Below are 20,715 nucleotides of genomic sequence, written 5' to 3'. Positions count from 1 at the left end.
TCCGGACTAGTGGGGCGGGGCTAGCAAGCGCAGGCGCACGGCGGCAGAGGCGCAGGAGGGGGCGGGACGGACGGGACGAACAGGGCGGGGCCGGCGTGCGCGCGCCGGGCCGACGCGAGCGGGCGGCGCCGGCGGTAGCGCGCCCGTCGCAAGATGGCTGCGGCCATGCTAGGCCGCGGGGCTGTGTGTGCGCAGCGGGCGGCGGCGGTGGCGCTACCCCGGCGGCAGGCGCGTCGGCGGCACTAGCCCGGCCCTCGGCCCCCTTTCGCGGTCGTCATCTCCGCTTCTCCCCGCGTAGCCCGGTATGGATCTGCCCGTGGGCCCCGGCGCGGCGGGGCCCAGCAACGTCCCGGCCTTCCTGACCAAGCTGTGGACCCTCGTGAGCGACCCGGACACCGACGCGCTTATCTGCTGGAGCCCGGTGAGAGGCCGGGGCCAGTCCCCAGGAGGAGTGGGATGTGGAGGCGGGACTCAGGGCCGGGGTTCGCCGGAAAAGCGTGCGGGGCTCGCTCCCGTCGGCTCCTGCCCCGCCGAGTGTCCCCGGGCTGGGGAGGAAGGGCCTCTCCTTCGGTCTTTCGCTAACTGTTGGACAGTCGCGGAAGCGTGTCGGTCCGTGGAGCGGTACCGGGTCTCGCTGGCGATCATTGTACCCAGCTGACCCTCTGTATCTTCCCAAATGAGTTAGCAGGGTGGTGTGGCGGCAGCTATTAGGAGAAAATTAGGACGTGGCGCGTGGATTGGAGGGCGTTGCTCCAGTGCAAAGGCGAAAGGAAGGAAAACAGAAAGTAAAACGTCATCAAGTTCAAGTAGGTCGCGAACCCCTGCCCAGGGATGCTAAAGCTGGGTTTCCCTGGAGCGGCTTTGTTTTTCATGCCTCACAGGGCGTCTTTATAAAGTCCCTGTCTTCAGTTGCCTGGCAGCAGGCTTGTTTACAAGGTTTGACCCTGCAAGACCGGACAGCTCCGGTTTTGCCGAGGTAAATCAGGGAGTGTTTGGAGTTGAATATCGGAATCTGCTGTTCCCCATCCTGTGGTGTCCTGTCTGGGGAAGGCCAGAGCCGTACCCCGGGGCTGGCAAATGGGTGACCTGAAGGAAGGCCACCCTGGTCACGCAGAGCCTGTGGGTGCCTCAGATATGTTTGACCTCTTGAGGGCCGGAGCGCTGGCTTTCTCAGACTTTGCTAAGCACTTCCCTTTCATGCTCTTAAGCCATTAGGAATGAAGAAATGTTGAGGCTGAAGCTAACTCCTGGGTTGTCTGTTTGCCCAAGCCCTGCTCTGCCTGAAGACTGGAGATAAAGAGACTGGGTTATCACCAGCGTTCTGAGTGGGGACCCTTTGTGTCAGTCTCAGTGACTTAGATATGTGGGCGCTCCCTGTTTCTGTGATGACGGACCAGGACCCTGAAGAGGAGCGTGCTTTCCCACACGCTGCGGAGTTACCGCCATCCCCTCTTCCCAGACCTCAGAGTTTTCTAACCAAAGGAAGTGACCCCACATTTCTGTCTTCCTTTACCTTTCTCCTTCCTCTTTTTTTTTCCCCTAATTTCCAGGAAACACTCTTAACCCTAATCAAGGAGGGGATCAGAGATGCCCTGGGATAGTCCAAGCCTAATTCTGCTAGGGTGATCCATCCCACCTGCTAGGGTGCCCCTTAATCTGCTTGCTTTTCTGCTTACAGACCTGTTAGGCATGTGGGTGAGGTGGCACCAGGTTACTCTCCAGGACCCGCAGCCTGTGTCCTGGGCAAGGCCTTTGAACAGGAACAGTCGGACCTGTGACAGCTTTCACTTAACAGTGGCTGCCCATGAACCCTGTTGGTGTGGGGCGGCAGGTGGGAAGGTGGGAGGGAATTGGATTCAGGAGAGAGAGGGATGGGGAACTGGCTGGCTGGAGCATGAGTATTTGACCCTTCCCGGTCTATATGCAGGTCGAGCAGGACATAGTGGTAGGGGCTGGGACTAACAATGAACACAGAAACCACACAGTAGCTCAGTAGTGGAAGGAAGCCCTTCCCAGGCTGGGCAGGGGCCTGGAGAGCTGCCTGGCTCAGAGGCAGGAGATGGTTCTGTACCTTGGCCTCTACCAAAAAAGTCCAGACTGGGTCTTCTGCAGACTTGTGGCCTAGAGTCTGGCTCTCAGAGGCCTTAGAAAGCTCTGATGTGCTTGCTTTTGGTGTCTTCCCCTTTGTGTTGGAAGTTTTTTCACAGTTCTACCAGGAGAAACACTATGTCTGGGACGCCTGGGTGGCTCAGTTGGTTAAGCGGCTGCCTTCGGCTCAGGTCATGATCCCGGCGTCCTGGGATCGAGTCCCACATCGGGCTCCTTGCTCGGCAGGTAGCCTGCTTCTCCCTCTGCCTCTGCCTGCCATTCTGTCTGCCTGTGCTCGCTCGCTCTCCCTCTCTCTCTCTGACAAATAAATAAAATCTTTAAAAAAAAGAAAAAAGAAACACTATGTCTGATCTAGGGGACAAGGGGCAGTCAGAGGTGTGGTGGCTGATTCTCAAGGCTGAGTAAGGTGGGGCAGGGGTCCGGCCCCAGAAACCCTCCAGCCAGTGGGGCCACCTCCCACTCCCCAGGCTGTTGAGCTTCCCCTGCCCAGCCTGAGGGACAGACCACAGGTTGCTGCCCCAGAGAGTTGTGTTGGCTTACTGACCCTCAGACCCTCACAGTCGAAGATACACTGGGCATGGCATCTCGCTGAATAAGCAAGGGTCTTTAGAGGTGCAGCTGCCCCCCAGACAGCTCCTGCAGGACCCTGCAGCTCCTGCTGCTGCCAGGAGGGAACTTGGCCACCATGAGCACAGCCTAAGGGTGTGCCACAGCTCCCCTGACCGACAGCCTGTGCCTCCCACGCCCACTGGGACTGTCCGTGAATCAGGCCTTTCTGGCCTAGGGATCGGGGCCAGATGAGCCTGGGAGGTGCCTGATGGCAGAGTTTAAGGACGCACTTATTTTTAGGGCCTCTTGGAGGCCAGGGGGCTGGAGGGAGGGGCTTCTTGAATTTGGGGCTTTGGCGCTTTTCTGGCCCCACCCTCGCCCAGCCTGATCAGTGCAGCTCCGTTTTCTTCGGGAGCCAGAGTGCGGTTAATAGGACTGTGTGGAGCCGACGCCGACGAGCTGGAGGTCACCGAGGCCAGGGCCTGTCCCAGGTAGCCCTTGTACGTGCAGTGGTCAGAGGTCACCCTGGAGGGGCTGGGTCTCAGGGTGGGGAGTTAGGGGCACGGCACTTCCTGCAGTCAGCTCATCAGCTACCTGAGAAACCCCTTGAATTGCCGTGGTCACACTGGTACACTCAGAGCTGGCTGTGGGCCGTTTCCGGAGCTCCCACGACAGGCAGGGACGCTGAGCGCTAGGTGAGCCCCCGGCCCTCCCCCCAGCCGGCTGAGCTCCTTCTCACACAGCTGGCAGGACCCAGCAGGCCCTCTGGATCCTGCCCTTAGGGCTCTGTCATCTAAGCCAAAATTTTGAAGGAGCACCGCAGGTTACCGCTCCCCAGTGGCAGGCTGGGCAGTGGGCTGCAGGGCCTCCCGGAAGCACACAGTTGCCTCTGCCGAACAGTAGCCCGGCTGGGCTCCTTCAGACCTCCCCTGCAGCAGGAGGCGGTGCCTTCTTGTGTGTCACTTCTCCATCCAGGGCTGTGCAAGGAGGTGACAGTTGGCCATTCTGCAGATAGGAAAACTGAGTCTCGGGCCCCCAGATGGCTCAGTCCGTTAAGCCTCTGTTTTCGGCTCAGGTTGTGATCCCAGGGCATGGGGATCGAGTCCCGCATTGGGCTCCCTGCTCAGTGGGGAGCCTGCTTCTCCCTCGGCTTCTCTCTCTCTCTATCATGAGTGGGTGAATAAAATCTTTAGAAAAAAGAAAGAAAATTGAGTCTCAAAGACATCAGGAAACTGAACAGAGAAAGCTGGAGATTGGTTAAGCCAGACCTGAATCCACCATCTTTTTTTTTTTTTTTTTTTTAAGATTTTATTTATTTATTTGACAGACAGAGATCACAAGTAGGCAGAGAGGCAGGCAGAGAGAGAGAAGGAAGCAGGCTCCCTGCTGAGCAGAGAGCCCCATGCGGGGCTCGATCCCAGGACCCTGGAATCATGACCCGAGCCAAAGGCAGAGGCCTAACCCACTGAGCCACCCAGGCGCCCCAATCCTCCATCTTTCTGATGACGAGCAGCTGTTTCCCTGTCTGCCTTTGTCAGGGACTCCAGATTTCCTGGGGGCAGCAGGGGAGCCCCACTCAGGCCTACAGGGTCAAGACGCTGCTTACCCCCACCTGTTTTCTGTTAGACCCCAGCCACACAGGGACTGACCAGCAGTGCGCGTGGTTAGTCAGGATTGGATTTGGGGTTTTTACATGAGTCCCCCTCACCCCTTCAGCAGAGATACACACAGACGGGCGGACGGATGGACGAGACTGGCAGAGACCTATAAATGACAGACTCTACGCTGTGGCCTCCCGAATCTGTTTCCTCCCGCCACCCGCCAGGGGGTGAGGTCGACCCCGGGGACATGGGTCCAGGAAGGGGGCTGGAGGTCTGGGCCGTGGTGGCCTCCTCAGAGAGGCCAGAGCCTAGCTGTGCGCACCGGACTCCACAGGACCCATGTATGTGCTCATAATTCTTTATTCGAGGACCTGGAAGTGGGCAGTGGGACGGACCCACTCCAGAATGTGCAAAGAGCTTCCATCGTGTATGGTGTGGGGCTAACAGTCCGTGGGCCCTGGAGCCGCAGCTCGGTTGCAAGGCCCCCTCCCCGGCGGAGTGGGGCTGTCTTCACAGGTGCTGAAGGGAGGAAGGCCAGCTGTCACGGGCTTCCCAGTCCTGGCAGGAGAGCAGCGGCCACCACAGACCCCTCCCCTCCTGACCCTGAAAGCCACAGAGTCAGCAGGGTCAGCGGCCTGCTTCGGCTCCCGGGCCTGGAGGTCCGAGCACAGGGTGCCGCGGCCTGTGTCACAGGAGGCTGTGTCGGTGCCTGTGTCGCGGGAGCTCAGGACAGCCAGCTTGAGCTGAAAGGGAAACAGGACATGACGGCGCAGACGGCCTCCGACGCAGATAAGGACGAAACCAGGATGGGGAGGAGGAGGAGGAAGCCTCGCTCCCTCGCCGGAGCTCACACACCCTGTCACCTCCCCCTGCGGCCTGGATTTCTCGGCGGTGGCCGCACACGCCCTGCTCCGAACGCCGCGTGGCGGGCCCCGCAGTGCGGTCTGCCGGCCGCAGTCAGGAGACTAGAGGGCCTCACGCCCGACTAGTCTTCGGATTGACATCGGCGGGGACCAAAGTGTTCTGGGCAGAGTGCAGCTGGTCCCCCTCGTGGAATTCGGTGGTTACTAACCCTCTGGGGTCGTGGGGCCCTTTGAGAAAATACTCAACGACAGAAACCATCTCCGTAAAACACCGACCTGCCTGCAGAGTTTTGGACTCATTTTAGGTTGGTCCAGGTGGCGTCAAAAGTAAGGCCGGACGGGGCACCTGGGTGGCTCAGTGGGTTAAGCCTCTGCCTTCGGCTCAGGTCATGGTCTCAGGGTCCTGGGATCAAGCCCCGCATCGGGCTCTCTGCTCTGCAGGGAGCCTGCTTCCTCCTCTCTGCCTGCTGCTCTGTCTGTCAAATAAATAAAATCTTAAAAAAAAAAAAAAGAAAAAGTAGGCCAGAGGCTCCAGACTCAGTAGCTGCGATGAAGTGCATCCCGGACAGCCGGCTTAGGGTCGAGCATGCACCTCTGGGCCTGGCGGCTGCGGGTTCAAGCCCTATGCTGGGTGTAGAGTTTACTTTAAAAAGAAAGAAAAAAGAAGGAAGGAAAGAAGGAAAGAGAAGTGCATGTCCGGATTAGGGCAGGGCTCAGCAGCCAGCGGCAGGGCACTCACTTCTTCCTGCTTCTTCCGCATTTCTGGTCACAGGCTTTGATTATGCCCAGGGAAAGCTAAGAGCACCTCCAGGACTTCCTCAGGGGCAGCAGAGGAGGGGCTTGAACCATGAGGCAGGGACGTGGAGCGGCGCGCGCTGTGATGGATTCACCAGGAAACCTTTGAAACCCCTGATGGCCCTTAAGTAGGGCTTACGGGACACACTCAGTGTGGCTTCACCCTTGAACAGTGTTCAGGATTGAAAACAGGAGGGACAGGTATGCCACACGGGTGCGCAGACTTTGTGTCCGGAGGCAGTTTTCAGACTACGAGCCCAGACTTTGGAAAGGCCGATGCAGCTAGAGTTTACAAGGTGCGGCACCGGGGGCGGGAGCCGTGCCCAGAAAGAGGTCCGTGAGTCTGCACGCGAGCCCCTCTGGGCCTTCGACAGACGACTGGATCCTCCTGCCCCTGCAGCGAGACCTGTGAAGCCTGAGAGCGTTCCAGAGAAGGAACAGCTACTGAGGAGAGCTCACAGAGGGCCTCGAGGTATCCTGAGTTCTCCCAGCCGGAGCGGAAGAATCCCGCTCAACTTGCAGATCACTCAGCAGAGACAGGATGAGCCAGAGCTTGGAGCTGTGGCTGAATTAAGAAAATCAGCCCCAAATGCGGTGTCACCGAGTTTAAAGAGAAGCCACGCAAGGATCAGACTGAGCCACACAGACACTCTCAGGAGGAAACCGCAAAACCCAAACACGACATAAAGACCCTCGTGTCGGGGGCCTACCAGAACGGACAGATGGGTCAGGTGGGGAGTGCGTCCTGTGACCGAGAAGGGGAGAGTCGCAGCAGGTTCCCAGGGATGCTGGGAACTAGCCGACAAAGTCGTTAAAGCAATTGTAGAAGCATTCCGAGTGCTCCGAGAGGTGAAGCAAGCCCGTGAAGACAGGGGAAATGTCACGGACCCAGTGTCCGTGCAGAAGGGTTCCCCGTTCGTGGAAATCCCCGGTTCGGGGAAGCGCCGCACATCTCCCCACCTGCACGTGGCTTTCTTCCGAGAAGCACAGTGGGGACGGGTGGGGGCGACTGCGGTGGGGGCGCCTGAGACACACGGCCTCTCGGTGCGCGGCCTTGCTGCCAGGACGAGAAGAGCGCTTGACCTCTGTGGCCCTCCTCCGGACGCTTCTATAATGTCAGCGAGTCATGAGGAAAAGACAGAGGACGCGTCGAAAGTGAGGGACCGTCTGCGGACGCTGGCCCGGTGCTCCTTAAAACCGTCAGGGTCCACAGAAAGCAGGACAGTCTGAGAGACTGACCCTGCAAGAGGGGAGTGAGGAGGCTTGACAACCCAGTGCCCTGTAGCCCCTTGGATGGTGTCCTGGGACAGAAGGACAGAAGGCAAAAACTAAAGAGATCTGAATAAAATAGGGGCTTTAGTTGATACGGCCCAGGCATGCCCCTCTTTTGGAAGTTCGTGTGAAGCCATCCTGCTCTTAAAAGAGGCCTGCGTCCGTGCCTGTTTCAGCTAACGGAGAGACGATTCTGGGCTGTGGGAGTACTGTGGAATTTTCCATGTTCAGTTAGGGTACTTGTTTGCTTTAGGAATGTCGACTTACAAAAGATCCCATAGGAACTTTGAGGTAGCAGGGGAAGCCGGGGAGGCCTGGCTGCAGACTCGGGACCTGCCGGTGCCGTAATGGTGCGCGGGGTGAGCGCCCCCGGTGCTACCGCGGATCTGAAGTCCTCTCCGTTCCAGGCTGGTTGGTGTAAGTCGGTGCAGGGGTCCGCCGCAGCTCAGCTGCCGCAGGAGGAAAGATGACTGAGCTAGACTGCTGGGAGAAAGTGCTCGCAGCGCTGCCGGAGACGGCAGACGGCAGACGCTGAGCGGAGCCTCGTGGGGACGGACGCCTGACGACACCGAAGCGGATTCCAGTAGGAAGGGGGAGGGAGTGCTTAGCCGGAACCATGCAGATTTTTGGAAAGCTGTGAAGCTGTAGTTCCAAGCCTTCCAAGAACTCCCGGAAGGGAAAGCACAAGAAAGTATACCAGGTCATATCACTGTCCGGTTGCTAAAAACAGGTGATAAAGAGAAAATCTTAAAAGCAGCCAGAAAAAAGAAAGGGAATTGCACAAAGGGACATAGAACGATTCTGACTTCTCAGCAGCTCTGAGGCTTGAGGCCAGAGGGCAGCTGCGTAGACGGGAGTCTGGTCAGCTTTCGGAGCACAGTGTAAGCGCATCAGTGGGGAGGGAAGAAGGACCGCCCGACCGTCTCGACAGCGTAACGAGAAACGCTGCACAGACTTAACCCGCACTTCACGACGACCGCTCAGCAGACGCGTGAGGGCAGTTCCTCAGCCCACAGAAACACCTGCAAAAGCCTACATGTGGCGTCGTACTTAAAGGTGACAGAGCGGGCATTTCCCCCAACACTGGACAAGAAGGCTGGGAAGTCTGTTCCTACCGCTCCTCTTGAACAGTGTGTGTAATCCGCTGGTCGGGCGATATGGCAGAGAAGGAAATAAAAGACCAAAGAATTGGAAGGTGAGATGTCACACTGTCTCCATTTATAGAAAACACCATCATTGACTTAGAAAGTCCCAAGACATCTACCAAAAAAATGTTGCTAGAACTCATAAATGAGTTTAGTGAGGCCACGGAGTTTGAGGGTAGTATACAAAAACTGAATCTAGTTCTGCACACTAGCAATGAACTGTTGAAAATGGAGGTATTTGCAGTAGCCTCAAAAAAAAAAGACACAAAGAGGCACATGAGTGGTTAAGTGTCTGACTCTTTCTTGATCCCGGTTCAGGCCACGATCTCAGGGTCATGAGATCAAGGCCCGCATCGGGCTCTGCACTTAGTGAGGGGTCTGCTTGGGAGCCTCCTTCTCCTTGTGCACACCCCCCCATGCTTAAATAAATACATCAATCTTTAAAACACATGCACAGATATTTAGTGGTTGTATTGCTGATTGCTGTGTAACCAACTATCTTAAAACTTAACTGCTTAAAACAAGAAGCGTCCCCCAGTCCCTGAGAGTCCCAGGCCGACTCTAACTCGCGGCCCCTCATACACGTTGCAGTCACTTCAGGACTCAGTTGGGGAAGAGCGAACCCGCCTCCAGGTTTACTCAGGTGTTTTGTGACAAGTAGCTTTTGGCAGGAGGCTTTGATTCCGCACCCCGTGAGCTTCTCCTTAGGGTTGCTACAGCAGGTCGGCCTGCTTCTGTCAGAGCAAGGGATCCGAGACAGCAGGAACCGCAGGTGACGTCTGTAACCTGTGCTCAGATACCGTCACACCTGTTGAATCCTGGTCACAAAGAACAACCTTGGCATAAGCCCCATGTTGGGTGTAGAGATAAAATTAAATAAACTTTAAAAAAGTTAGACAAGAGGCGCCTGGGTGGCTCATGAGTTAAACCTCTGCCTTTGGCTGAGGTCATGATCTCAGGGTCCTGGGATCAAGCCCGCATCGGGTTCTCTGCTCAGCGGGGAGCCTGCTTCTCCCTCTCCCACTCCCCCTGCTTGTGTTCTCTCTCTGGCTGCCTCTCTGTCAAAATCTAAAAAATCTATTTTTTTCCCAAAAAATACTTCTCCAGCTAATGATTTTTAATCATTAATGAGTTTTGCAACATCACTAGATACAAGGTCAACACACAAAAATAAGTTGTATTTTTTTTTCAAGATTTGAGAAAGATACACATGCATAAGGAGAAGTCGAGGGAGAAGCAGCCTCCCCACTGAGCAGGGAGCCTGATGCGGGGCTTGATCCCAGGACCCTGGAATCATGACCTGAGCTGAAGGCAGACACTCAACCCACTGAGCCACTCAGGCGCCCCATCAATTGCATTTCTAATGAATGACAGGAAGTTGGTTTTTGTTTTATGTTTTTTTTTTTTTTTAAACTTCGTTTACAACTGTTCAGGGTAGAGGGAAGAGTTCTTACAGAGAAGTCTGGTAAAACATGCAGGGATCATCATGTCAAGACTTGAGAATAATAAAAACACTTGGGAAAGAAACCAAGTTGACGGGATGGCATACCATGTTCATGGACTTTTTTAAAAGTGCAATTGGGAAGGGATGCCTGGGTGGCTCAGTGGGTGGGACAACTGCCTTCGGCTCAGGTCATGGTCCCCGAGTCCCGAGATCGAGTCCCGCATCGGGCTCCCAGCTCCATGGGGAGTCTGCTTCTCTCTCTGCCCTTTTCCTCGCTCACGCTCTCTCTCACTGTCTCTCTCTCAAATTTAAAAAAAAAAAAAAAAAGCGCAATTGGGAAGTTTTCAGGTCTTGTTTCCCTGAATCCTTGTTCCAGCCCTTTCTCCTCATGGTGCTCCATTTACACACAGGCTGGTGCAGCTGAAGGGGCCGCACGCATTTCTGAGGCTCCTTTCAGTTCTCTTGACTCTGTTCTCTCTGTTCTGCCGCTGTCGCCGTCTCTGTCAGTCCCTCGCCCGGTCTGCTGATTCTTTCTCCTGCCAGCTCCCTGCACTGTCGAGCCCTAATGATAAGTGTCTCATCTTGGTTGTTGTGCTGCTGAACTTGGGAATTTCTGTCTGACTCTGCTCTGTGCTTCCAGTCTCTTTACTCTTCCTCTCCCTTCAGTGAGGCACAGTCTCCTCATCTTCCTCGACTTTATGACTTTCTTTCATTCTCTAAACATACTTATAACATGTTCTTTGCAGTCTTGGTTAAATCTGATGTCTTGTCTCTCACAGGCTGTTTCTCTTACCTCTTCTCTCTTCCCCCTTGTGCATGGGTCGTATGTTGCTATTTACATGTCTCATCTTGTCGGTAAAGCACATTTGGGGCCGTGCCGTACTCCTGGATGCCCGCCCTCACCCGTACCCCCACCGCTCCTGTGCTTGTTTTTGAGGTTTGCAGGCTTGTAGTTTAGTAATGTCTGTTTCCTCTCTGGTCTCTGTGTGGGTTCACTGTGTCGGGGGGTAGTACACCCAGACCATAGGCTCCATGCTCCGCCTGATTGTTCCGTTGGTTCTGACGGTACCACAGGGCACAGACCGTTCAACAGTCTGGTCCAGTTACATTCTCGCAGGGCAGCCTTTCAGGTCTGGCTGAGGTTTGCTCAGACCTGCGAGGGCTCTAGCCTGTGGGAACAAGCGGCTTGTGGTTGAGTTTGTTTCTCTTCCTTTGTTTTTTGTTTGTTTGTTGTTTGAAGAGTTATTTATCTTCAAGAAAGAGGGAGCATGTGTGCGAGGTTTGGGGAGGGATGGAGGGAGAGGGAGAATCTCCAGCAGATGCGCCGCTGAGCAGGGAGCCTGACATGGGGCTTGATCCGACAACCCTACAGTCATGATCTGAGATGAAATCAAGAGTCAGACAGATGCTCAGCCAAGTCACCCAGGTGCCCCTTGAGCTTGTGACTCTCAGAGCTGTGCTGTTCTCAAGAGCAGCCTTAGGCTTGAGCTTTCTACACTTTATTTCACATAAAGTGAGTTTGCTGGGGGAAACCTTCAGAGCTCTCTTTCCTTTGGACTGCCTCTCTCCTGGGGCCTTCTGAGCCAGTGCTCCAGGCACGGGGCAGGACAGCGGCCTCCCCCAGCACGGATGCTATGCCCCGCATGCTGGCTGGAGGTAGGGCTGTCAGGGGCTCCATACGCTCAACCTCCCATGCCTGGGGTACAGCCTGCATTATGTGGATGGGGGCAAAATGGAGAAGACCCCTCCCCAAACTCTTGTTTGCAATCACCGGGAATTTAGCCTCTTTACCTAGACAGGATGAGAAATGCTGGTGGCCTTCCCCTCTCAGTGAAATACAGTAAACCTTGACTGGAAACGGGGCAGAGGGACTGCCAGCTTCCCAGCCGTGCCCTCCCAGGGTGTAGCATCAGTCAAGGTGAACTGGAGTCGGAAGGGAGTGGCTTGCGGCTGAGGTGTCACAAGCTCACTATTCCTACATAGTCTTCGTAGGGTTTCTGGAATAAATGTTTTCATTTGCTGTACGCTTTTAGGACAGTTTCCAGAGACTTTAAAAGATTTAGGGGCGCCTGGGTGGCTCAGTGGGTTAAAGCATTTGCCTTTGGCTCGGGTCATGATCCCAGAGTCCTGGGATCAAGCCCCACAGACAGCCTGCTTCCTCCTCTCTCTCTGCCTGCCTCTCTGCCTGCTTGTGATCTCTGTCAAATGAATAAATAAAATCTTAAAAAAAAAAAAAAAAAAAACATTTAAGTAACCTTTGTTTCACTTGGGAGTGGTTCAGTAGATTTCCTCACACTTGACATCCCAGAAGAAGAAATTTTTCCTTCCTTTTCAAAGAGTGGTTTTGCTGGATATAAAATTCTTGATTCACGGGTTTTTTTCTTTCAGCCCCTTTAACTCATCCCACTGCCTCTGGCCTCCATGGCTTTCGATGAGAAGTCAGCTGTTAATCTACTCAAGGCGCCCTTGCGCATGAAGTCTGTTCTCCCTTGTGGCTTCCAGAGGCCTCTCTGGGTCTTCCTGTCCTGCAGTTTGATGACGAGGCTTCTAGACACGGCCCTCTCTGAGTTCACCCTGCTTGGGGTTTCTTTAGCTTCCTGGATGGTTTTCCTCAGATTTGAGAAGTTTTCAGCCCTTCTTCCTTCTGTCCTCTCCTCTCCTGCCGGGACCCCATGGTGCATGCGCTGGTGTTTGCTCATACCCCCCCAGTCTCTGAGACTGTCCATTTTTCTTCACTGTCTTCTCTTTCTCTTTGACTGGGTGATCTCAGTGGGCCTGTCCTCACGTGTGCTGACTCCTTCTTGTCTGTGCTCAGATCTGCTCTCAAGCCCCTCTAGTGAGCTTTAGGCTTGAGTTATTACGCCTTCTCAGTCAGAAATTGCTGATTTGCTTTATATTTATGATTTTTTTTTAAAGATTTTATTTATTTATTTGAGAGAGAGAGACAGTGAGAGAGAGCACGAGTGAGGAGAAGGTCAGAGAGCGAAGCAGACTCCCCATGGAGCTGGGAGCCTGATGCGGGACTCGATCCCGGGACTCCAGGATCACGCCCTGAGCCGAAGGCAGTCCAACCAACTGAGCCACCCAGGCGTCCCTATGATTTTTATTTTTATTGATGTTCTTTGTTCGATGAGATATTCTCATGCTTTCCTTTATTTCTTTTTTTTTTTTAAGATTTTATTTATTTACTTGTCAGTGAGAGAGAGAGTGAGCACTGGCAGACAGAGAGGCAGGCAGAGGCAGAGGGAGAAGCAGGCTCCCTGCTGAGCAAGGAGCCTGATGTGGGACTCGGATCCCAGAACCCTGGGATCATGACCTGAGCCGAAGGCAGCTGCTTAGCCAACTGAGCCACCCAGTTGTCCCATGCTTTCATTTATTTCTTTAGACGCAGTTTCACTTTAGCCTTTGAACGTGTCTGAAATGCTGATTTAAAGTCTTTGTGTAATAAATCCAGCTTCTAAGCCCCCTCAGAAATGGTTTCAGCTGATCGCTTTTTTCCCAGTGTATAGGCCGGGCCTCGTTTCTTTGCAGGTTTTTTGTTGTTGTTTTTGGAAACGGGACTTTCAGGTCATGTAACGCCATGTGTATTCGGCTCTGAACATCAGCTTTCCCTCTCCAGGGCTGGTACCGTTACTTGTAGTTGTTGGTAGTCATTTGTCTTGTGAGTTTTCTGAACTGATTCTGGTCAGTGTATGGTCTTTGTTGTTTGTGACCACTGAAGTCTTTTCCTTGGTTAGCATTGTAGTGAAGGGGGTAGAAATTTCCTTTAATGCCTGGAACCCATAACTGCCCCATTCTTTGGGGGGTTCTGTGTATGTATTGGGGTATGCCTGCCGATGGGGACCCTTGAGCTCAGCCTGGGGCGCAAGCTTAGGGTGTTTTTAGGTCTTACCCTGGTTCTCCACACGGCCCTGCACATGCATGTGACTTCGGGGTTTCCGGGAATATTTTGGAGATTTTCAGAAGTATCTCATTCTCCAGCTCTTTCTTTTTTTTTTTTTAAGATTTTATTTATTTGACAGAGATCACCAGTAGGCAGAGAGGCAGGCAGAGAGAGGAGGAAGCGGGCTCCCTGCTGAGCAGAGAGCCCAATGTGGGGCTCGATCCCTGGACCCTGGGATCACGACCTGAGCTGAAGGCAGCAGCTTAACCCACTGAGCCACCCAGGCGCCCCATCCAGCTCTTTCTTTTACACTTTCTGGTTAGCTTGGTTTTTTGCCTTAACTGTTACCCTCTGACTTGGACAGTCACAGAGTTTTAAAATAGGCTCTTGGTGTTATCAACAAGCATCCCTAGGGAAAAGCCTTTTTATATTGGCAGAGTTTTGGGTCAAGTCAAGCAAAGACAGCTTTGCAAGTGGAACCGCCCAGGTGACTGTCAGAGCAGTAAAATAAGAATCCTCTGGGAGTGGGGCTCGAAGGAGCCCCAGCAGCACCCCGCAGCGTGCCTCTCAGGGTGCTGGGGTTTGGGGATCTCGGCTGCAGGACTTCGCGGCTGCAGGAGGCCGGTGGGAGTAGAGCAACCTCTCGGACCCTCCTGCGACTGAACCACTGTTCTTTCCTTTTCTTTTTTTAAGACTCCATTTATTTGTCAGAGAGAGAGAGGGAGAGAGCGAGCACAGGCAGACAGAGAGGCAGGCAGAGGCAGAGGGAGAAGCAGGCTCCCCGCCGAGCAAGGAGCCCGATGTGGGACTCGATCCCAGGACGCCGGGATCATGACCTGAGCGAAGGCAGCCGCTTAACCGACTGAGCCCCCCGGGCGCCCCTGAACCGCTCTTCTTGAATAAATGCTCCCTCGTGTTGCCAGAACCCTTCGACTGACTTTGAGAGTTCTGGAAAGGTCACTCTGACAGTTGGGGCAGTTTTCCTACTGCCACTTTGGAGGAGAAGAGTTTCCGAGGGCCTCCCTCTGCCTTCCCCGCCCCTCACGCGCTTACATCGGAGCTGCTTGACGTGGACGGGCCGGCCTCCCGCTCCCGTGGGGCACCCGGGGGTCTCGACTCTCGCGGCCTCTGGCACCCTCTCTGCCAGGGAAGCTGTGCTCAGGTCTCTCGGGCTCACAGCCCTCCCCGGCCGGGCTCCCCTCATCACTCTGTCGCTGCTCCGGGGCCCGGAACCTCCTGGGAGCCCCTGGGTTAGGTCTGAAAGGGGTTGGAGGGCGTGAAGTGCAGCGACCCTGCTGGGGTCTCGGACGCCCGCAGAGGAGCGGACTTGCGCTTCTGAACACAACTCTGGGTTTCCCTCCCGGGGCACTCGGGCCTCCCCTTCTCTTGGCAGCCTCGCTCTGGGGTCTGAGCTGCTCGAGGCGAAGTTCGCTGATGAGAGCGGAAACCCGCTCCCTAGAGACTGCTGTGCAAGACGGGGTGTTCGGGGACCCTCTGGAGGCCCGGGCCGGGGTTTGTGATGGCTCGCGACGGGGTCCCTCCCTGGCCGTGCAGGGCAGAGGGACCAGGCTCGCCCTGCTGACAGGCGGCCCGGCTGTCGGGAGCGAGCCTCCCGCGTGACCCGGCGGCATGTCTCCCAGCAGAGCGGGAACAGCTTCCACGTGTTCGACCAGGGCCAGTTCGCCAAGGAGGTGCTGCCCAAGTACTTCAAGCACAACAACATGGCCAGCTTCGTGCGTCAGCTCAATATGTGTGAGTACCCACGCCCCCGCTGCAGCCGGGGAACGGGGCGCCTGCACCGTGGCTCTGAGCGGCCAGCGTCCTGCGGGCCTGAACCCAGAGTCCTCAGGGAAGAGTGTGAAGCCACGTGCTGGGGAGGGCGTGTCGCCGGGGGGAGTGGGGTCGCCCTTAGACCCAGACCATCCGGTGGCTGCAGGCAGTGCTGGGGCCAGAGCTGCGCCAGGCAGAGCCCGGCTCTGGGACGCCCTGGGTGACCCTTAGTAGGGCAGGGGCTGGGCTTTCGTTGGGGGTCTGGTCCCCAGCCTGAGGCAGAGCGGCCCCCACCCCGTCATGTGCAGACGGCTTCCGGAAGGTGGTCCACATCGAGCAGGGTGGCCTGGTCAAGCCGGAGAGGGACGACACTGAGTTCCAGCACCCGTGCTTCCTGCGCGGCCAGGAGCAGCTCCTAGAGAACATCAAGAGGAAAGTGACCAGTGTGAGTAGCCGGCCTCCCTCTCGGCCTCCGCAGATCATCCTCCAGGGGACAGGGATGCCGCGTCCCCTCGCTGTCCTGCGGGCCTGTCCACTGCCCACGGCAGCTCGGTGGCCGCCCGATGGTCTGGTCTGGCTCCAGCGAGCCCTTTTCCTGCCGGGCCCTCCCTTCCCTGCTTGTGCATCTTGGGCTGCCCTTGCCCGTTAGCCCATCAGCCACCACAGCAAACGTCCCTCTCCGGACCGCCAGCCCCTTGGCCTGGGCACAGTCTGGGGGGCAGTGGGGTGGGGTCCCCCCAGTGACTGTCCCCCTCGGGACGCAGGTGTCCACGCTGAAGAGCGAAGACATGAAGACTCGCCAGGACAGCGTCACCAAGCTGCTCACCGACGTGCAGCTCATGAAGGGGAGGCAGGAGAGCATGGACTCCAGACTCCTGGCCATGAAGCAGTAGGTTCTGCGCCGCGGCACGCGGGCGGGGAGGTGGCCGGCCGGGGGGGAGGGAGCAGGCAGGAGGGGGCAGGCCCGGGAGCTGGCCTCGTCAACCAGCCCCGCCTCCCACAGCTTGTGACACAGGCACCCAGGCCTTCTGCCCTGCGGATGTAGGATTAGGTTTGGACTCGTGCTCACTCCCCGGGAGACCGAGTCTGGCCGGCTTCCTGGCCCAGCAGGCAGAGCTGCGCTCCTCCCGCTGCCTCCCGCCTGGGCACCCTGGAGGCTGGGGTGGAGGGTTTCTTCCCGGCTCTCACGGTGTTGGCTGTCCCGCTGGTCCCCACCCCTGGGGCACGTTTGGCCACCACATAACCAGTGCTGTGCTCCTGTCCTCAGCCAGGACTCCCAGTAAGGCTGGCTTGAGCCTTTTCCTATGCACCGGGGGGCCTGGGGACCTCTGGAACCACAGCCTGGGGTGCCTGTCGTCAGCTTAGCTGTGTGCGGCCTCAGACCGGCCCAGGGGGCAGGGCCTCACGACTCCAGCATCACAGAAGAGGCTCCTGAGCTGACTGAGCTCACGTTGGGGTCCAGCAGAAGCCACTGGCTATATGACGTGTGCAGAAGGGGGCCGGGTGAACTTGGCCTCCCGGGAAACGGGTGCCTCTCCAGGTGCGGCCAAGGGGGTCAATTCCGTGTCAAGGACACACTCGGGGGGCTGGCTTATTAGGAGGGCTCACAGCCCTGTTTGCCCAGTTGGGGAAATGGTGCCCAGGTGGCCCTTTCCACTCCTTAAAGTCACCGGTGAGCCATTTCCAGGCCTGGGGAGCAACCCCGAGCCCCTCAAAGGCCCAGGATGACCTCCATAGGCCGCTCTCCAGCCTGAGAGCTGGGCCGGCCTTCCCTCCTCTCCTCAGGTTCATTTGGGGCCGAGATGGTTGGCGGGGCAAGGGGGCCAATCCTGTGTTCTGCCTAAGACCCCCAGCCCTTGCCTTAGGAGCCCCCTCCACCGGACCCCCCACCCGGATCGTCTGTATGTCCTCCCCCAGCGGCGTAGCGAGCACAGAGGGGCCGCGGTGCCCGTTACCGCCAGGCTCCCAGCCCCTACACCTGCCAGGGCGCGGGATGGGGCGCGGGGGGGGGGTGGCTGACCGGCCCGGTGTGTTCCAGCGAGAACGAGGCCCTGTGGCGCGAAGTGGCCAGCCTGCGGCAGAAGCACGCCCAGCAGCAGAAGGTCGTCAACAAGGTGTGCGGCGGGCCTGGGGGGCGCCCGCTGGGCCCCGTCCCCGGCCGGGCTGACTGTGCCTTTCTGCTGCCCACACAGCTCATCCAGTTCCTCATCTCCCTGGTGCAGTCGAACCGGATCCTGGGGGTGAAGAGGAAAATGTGAGGCGTGGGGGGTGCCCTGGGCCTCCCTGTCTCCTCTCGGCTGAGTGGCGGGTGGCCGTGGTCCCGGGGAGGCCCCTGACCCCACCTCTCCCCCCCCCCGCCCCGCCCCGCAGCCCCCTGATGCTGAATGACGGCAGCTCGGCACATTCCGGGCCCAAGTACGGCCGGCAGTACTCCCTGCAGCACGTCCACGGCCCGGGCCCCTACTCGGTGAGCGCGCGGTGCCGCGGGGCTGGCCCGGGCAGGGGTGGGCGCTGCTGCGGCTCCTGCCACATAGGCCGCCTCCCTCCGATGGCAGGCTCCCTCCCCGGCCTACAGCAGCTCCAGCCTCTACTCCCCAGATGCCGTCGCCAGCTCCGGACCCATCATCTCCGACATCACCGAACTGGCCCCCAGCAGCCCCTTGGCCTCCCCAGGCGGAAGCGTAGATGAGAGGTGGGGGCCGCGTCCTCCTCCCAGCCGTCGGGGGCGGGGGGACCGGGGGCGCCCACAGAGCCGGCTGCTGACGCGTGTGCTCCCCGGACGCAGGCCGCTCTCCGGCAGCCCCCTGGTGCGCGTCAAGGAGGAGCCCCCCAGCCCTCCCCGGAGCCCCCGGGTGGAGGAGGCCAGTCCGGGACACCCGTCCTCTGTCGTGGAGATACCCCTGTCCCCAACCGCTCTCATTGACTCCATCCTGCGGGAAAGCGAGCCTGCCCCCGCCGCCCCAGCCACACCCCTCACGGATGCAGGGGCCCGCCACCCCTCACCCTCGCCCCCACCTGCCTCGGCCCCTGAGAAGTGCCTCAGCGTAGCCTGCCTGGACAAGTGAGTGCCGCCCCCGCCCACCTCCACTGCGGCCTCTGGAAGCGCAGCCGGGCCTCCAGCCAGGACCGGCCAGGAGGGGCTGGTACAGGGAGGTCGTCAGGCTGAGGGTACGGGGTCGCTGGGGGAGGCGCCTGCAGATCTGGCCCTGAGCCCAGAGCTTGCTTGTCCCACGTCCCCACTGCCTCAGGAGCCAAGGGTGTGTGGCCTCGCTGGCCTGTTCCACCTGCTCTCTGAGCCGCTCTGGCTGCTGCCGTCCCCCCTTTCTGCAACAGGCCACTGCCCTGTCCTGCTGGCCAGCAGAGGGCTCGCCCCAGAGGCCAGGCGAGCAAGGGCGGGGGGCACGGAGTCCACCGGCCCCCACCTGCAATCGGGGGGCTCTTGTCTTTGTATCTTGCAGTTTGGCTCGCGCTCCACAGATGTCTGGGGTCGCCCGCCTCTTCCCCTGCCCCTCCTCTCTGCATGGCCGAGTCCAGCCAGGGTTAGCGCCGTCCCCACTGGGGAGGGAGGAGGGCTCCGCCAGAGCTCAGGCCCCTCCCCAGCCTCGGACCAGACCCTGGCCTGGCCGTGAGCACTTGGCCCTGCCTGGTGAACAGGTGTCCCGGGCCTTCTGCAGCAGGGGGCAGCCCGCCACCCACCCCAGGCTCTGGGGCCCAAGCCAGTGCCCCAGGTCACTGACCGACAGAACTGGGGCTCCCAGCCTGGCAGCTGCCACCCATGCGGCCAGAGTCCCAGCTGCTGTGCTGACCCACTTCCTCTCAGGGCGGGGCTGGGCCCCATGGACACCTCCCAGGACCAGCCAGGCCACCGTCCTCTAGCACAGGTCCACCAGGTGGCCCGGGACCTTCCTGGCCACCGCCTTCAGACCCACGCCTCCTTCCCAGCATGCACCAGGGCAGAGACCAGCCCTCCATAGCCTGCCCACGGTTTCCTCGCCCCGTCCCTGGGGTCTTGCAGTGTAAAGGCAAGACCTCGTCAAGCCTGAAAAACTGCCCCCAGCCATCCTGAGCACTGAGCCCCTCCTGGGCCCTCCTGCCATCTTGGCCCAGCCCGTGTGGCCTCAGCTACCCTCCCATACGCCTGCCCCCGGCCCACACCAGGGAGGGCGTGACAGGGGCCCGGGTCGGGGGGCGTGCAGCTGAGGGCAGCCCCCCTCACCCCACCCCCGGGCTGGTGTGTGTGGGCACCGGCGGGCAGGCATCTGCCTGGGGGTGCCTGGAGCTCCGCTTGACCCGCCCCGCCCGCTCTGGCCAGGACCGAGCTCAGTGAGCACCTGGACGCCATGGACTCCAACCTGGACAGCCTGCAGACCATGCTGACGAGCCACGGCTTCAGCGTGGACACGAGCGCGCTGCTGGACGTGAGCGCCGCCCTGCCCTGCCCCCACCCGCGCCCGGCCCCTGGCGCAGCCTGACCGCCCTCCCTTCCCCGCAGCTGTTCAGCCCCTCGGTGACCGTGCCCGACATGAGCCTGCCTGACCTGGACAGCAGCCTGGCCAGCGTGCGTAGGCAGGGCGGGGACAGCAGAGGCGTGGGGGCTGGGGGGGCGGCGGCGGGGAGCCCTCACTCCACCCCCTCCTGTCCCGGCAGATCCAGGAGCTTCTCTCCCCCCAGGAGCCGCCCAGGCCCCTTGAGGCGGAGAACAGCAGCCCGGACTCAGGTGAGCGGAGCCCCCAACCCCCGCCCTACCGCCGCCCCCCCCCCCCCCCCCCCCCCGGCCCCCGTGCCCTCCGGCTGTGCCCTGACCCCGCCCCGCCCCCAGGGAAGCAGCTGGTGCACTACACGGCGCAACCCCTGTTCCTGGTGGACCCGGGCTCCGTGGAGATGGGGAGCAGCGACCTGCCCGTGCTCTTCGAGCTGGGGGAGGGCTCCTACTTCTCGGAGGGGGACGACTACACAGATGACCCCACCATCTCCCTGCTGGCGGGCTCCGAGCCCCCCAAAGCCAAGGACCCCACTGTCTCCTAGAGGCCCCAGGAGGAAGGCCGGCCGAGGGGCGAGGCGTGGACCCCGGTCAGCAGCAAGGGCCCCAGCCCTGTGCCACGGCCTGCTTGAGGCTTACGGCCACACGGGGACTGACGGCTCGTGCTCAGTCAGGATTGGATTTGGGATTTTTACGAGTCTCCCTCACCTCCTCAGTAGAGATACACACACACGGACGGACGGACGGACGGACGGACGAGACTGGCAGAGACCTATAAACGACAGACTCTACGCTGTGGCCTCC

General features: G+C 58.8%; 1 protein-coding gene across 4 annotated transcripts; it reads left to right on the top strand.

Moving 5' to 3' along the window:
• Positions 1-151: 151 nt before the first annotated feature.
• On the top strand, positions 152-20,702 carry HSF1 (heat shock transcription factor 1). 4 transcript variants are annotated; one of them, XM_044244766.1, is made up of 14 exons: positions 152-421; positions 15,305-15,413; positions 15,740-15,876; positions 16,196-16,320; positions 17,470-17,545; positions 17,624-17,685; positions 17,802-17,898; positions 17,987-18,123; positions 18,217-18,492; positions 18,890-18,970; positions 19,744-19,849; positions 19,924-19,989; positions 20,079-20,148; positions 20,251-20,702. In XM_044244766.1, the coding sequence occupies exons 1-14, from the start codon at positions 305-307 to the stop codon at positions 20,454-20,456; spliced, it is 1,665 nt and encodes a 554-aa protein (XP_044100701.1). In that variant the 5' UTR covers positions 152-304; the 3' UTR covers positions 20,457-20,702. The 4 variants fall into 4 exon arrangements, with proteins under 4 accessions (XP_044100701.1, XP_044100700.1, XP_044100703.1 ...); XM_044244765.1 differs by having other exon boundaries at positions 15,302-15,413; XM_044244768.1 differs by lacking the exon at positions 18,890-18,970.
• Positions 20,703-20,715: the final 13 nt, after the last annotated feature.

This window comes from Neovison vison, chromosome 4, assembly GCF_020171115.1.
Source record: "Neovison vison isolate M4711 chromosome 4, ASM_NN_V1, whole genome shotgun sequence".
Classification (NCBI taxonomy): Eukaryota; Metazoa; Chordata; class Mammalia; order Carnivora; family Mustelidae; genus Neogale; species Neogale vison.
This window is presented reverse-complemented; position numbering and strand designations above follow the sequence as displayed.

Excerpts from the sequence above, each read along its gene's own strand:
- HSF1 (XM_044244765.1), top strand. The coding sequence starts at position 305 with ATGGATCTGCCCGTGGGCCCCGGCGCGGCGGGGCCCAGCAACGTCCCG. Across the intron at positions 422-15,301 it reads CGCTTATCTGCTGGAGCCCG|CAGAGCGGGAACAGCTTCCA; the intron begins GTGAGAGGCCGG and ends CATGTCTCCCAG. Across the intron at positions 17,546-17,623 it reads AGCAGAAGGTCGTCAACAAG|CTCATCCAGTTCCTCATCTC; the intron begins GTGTGCGGCGGG and ends CTGCCCACACAG.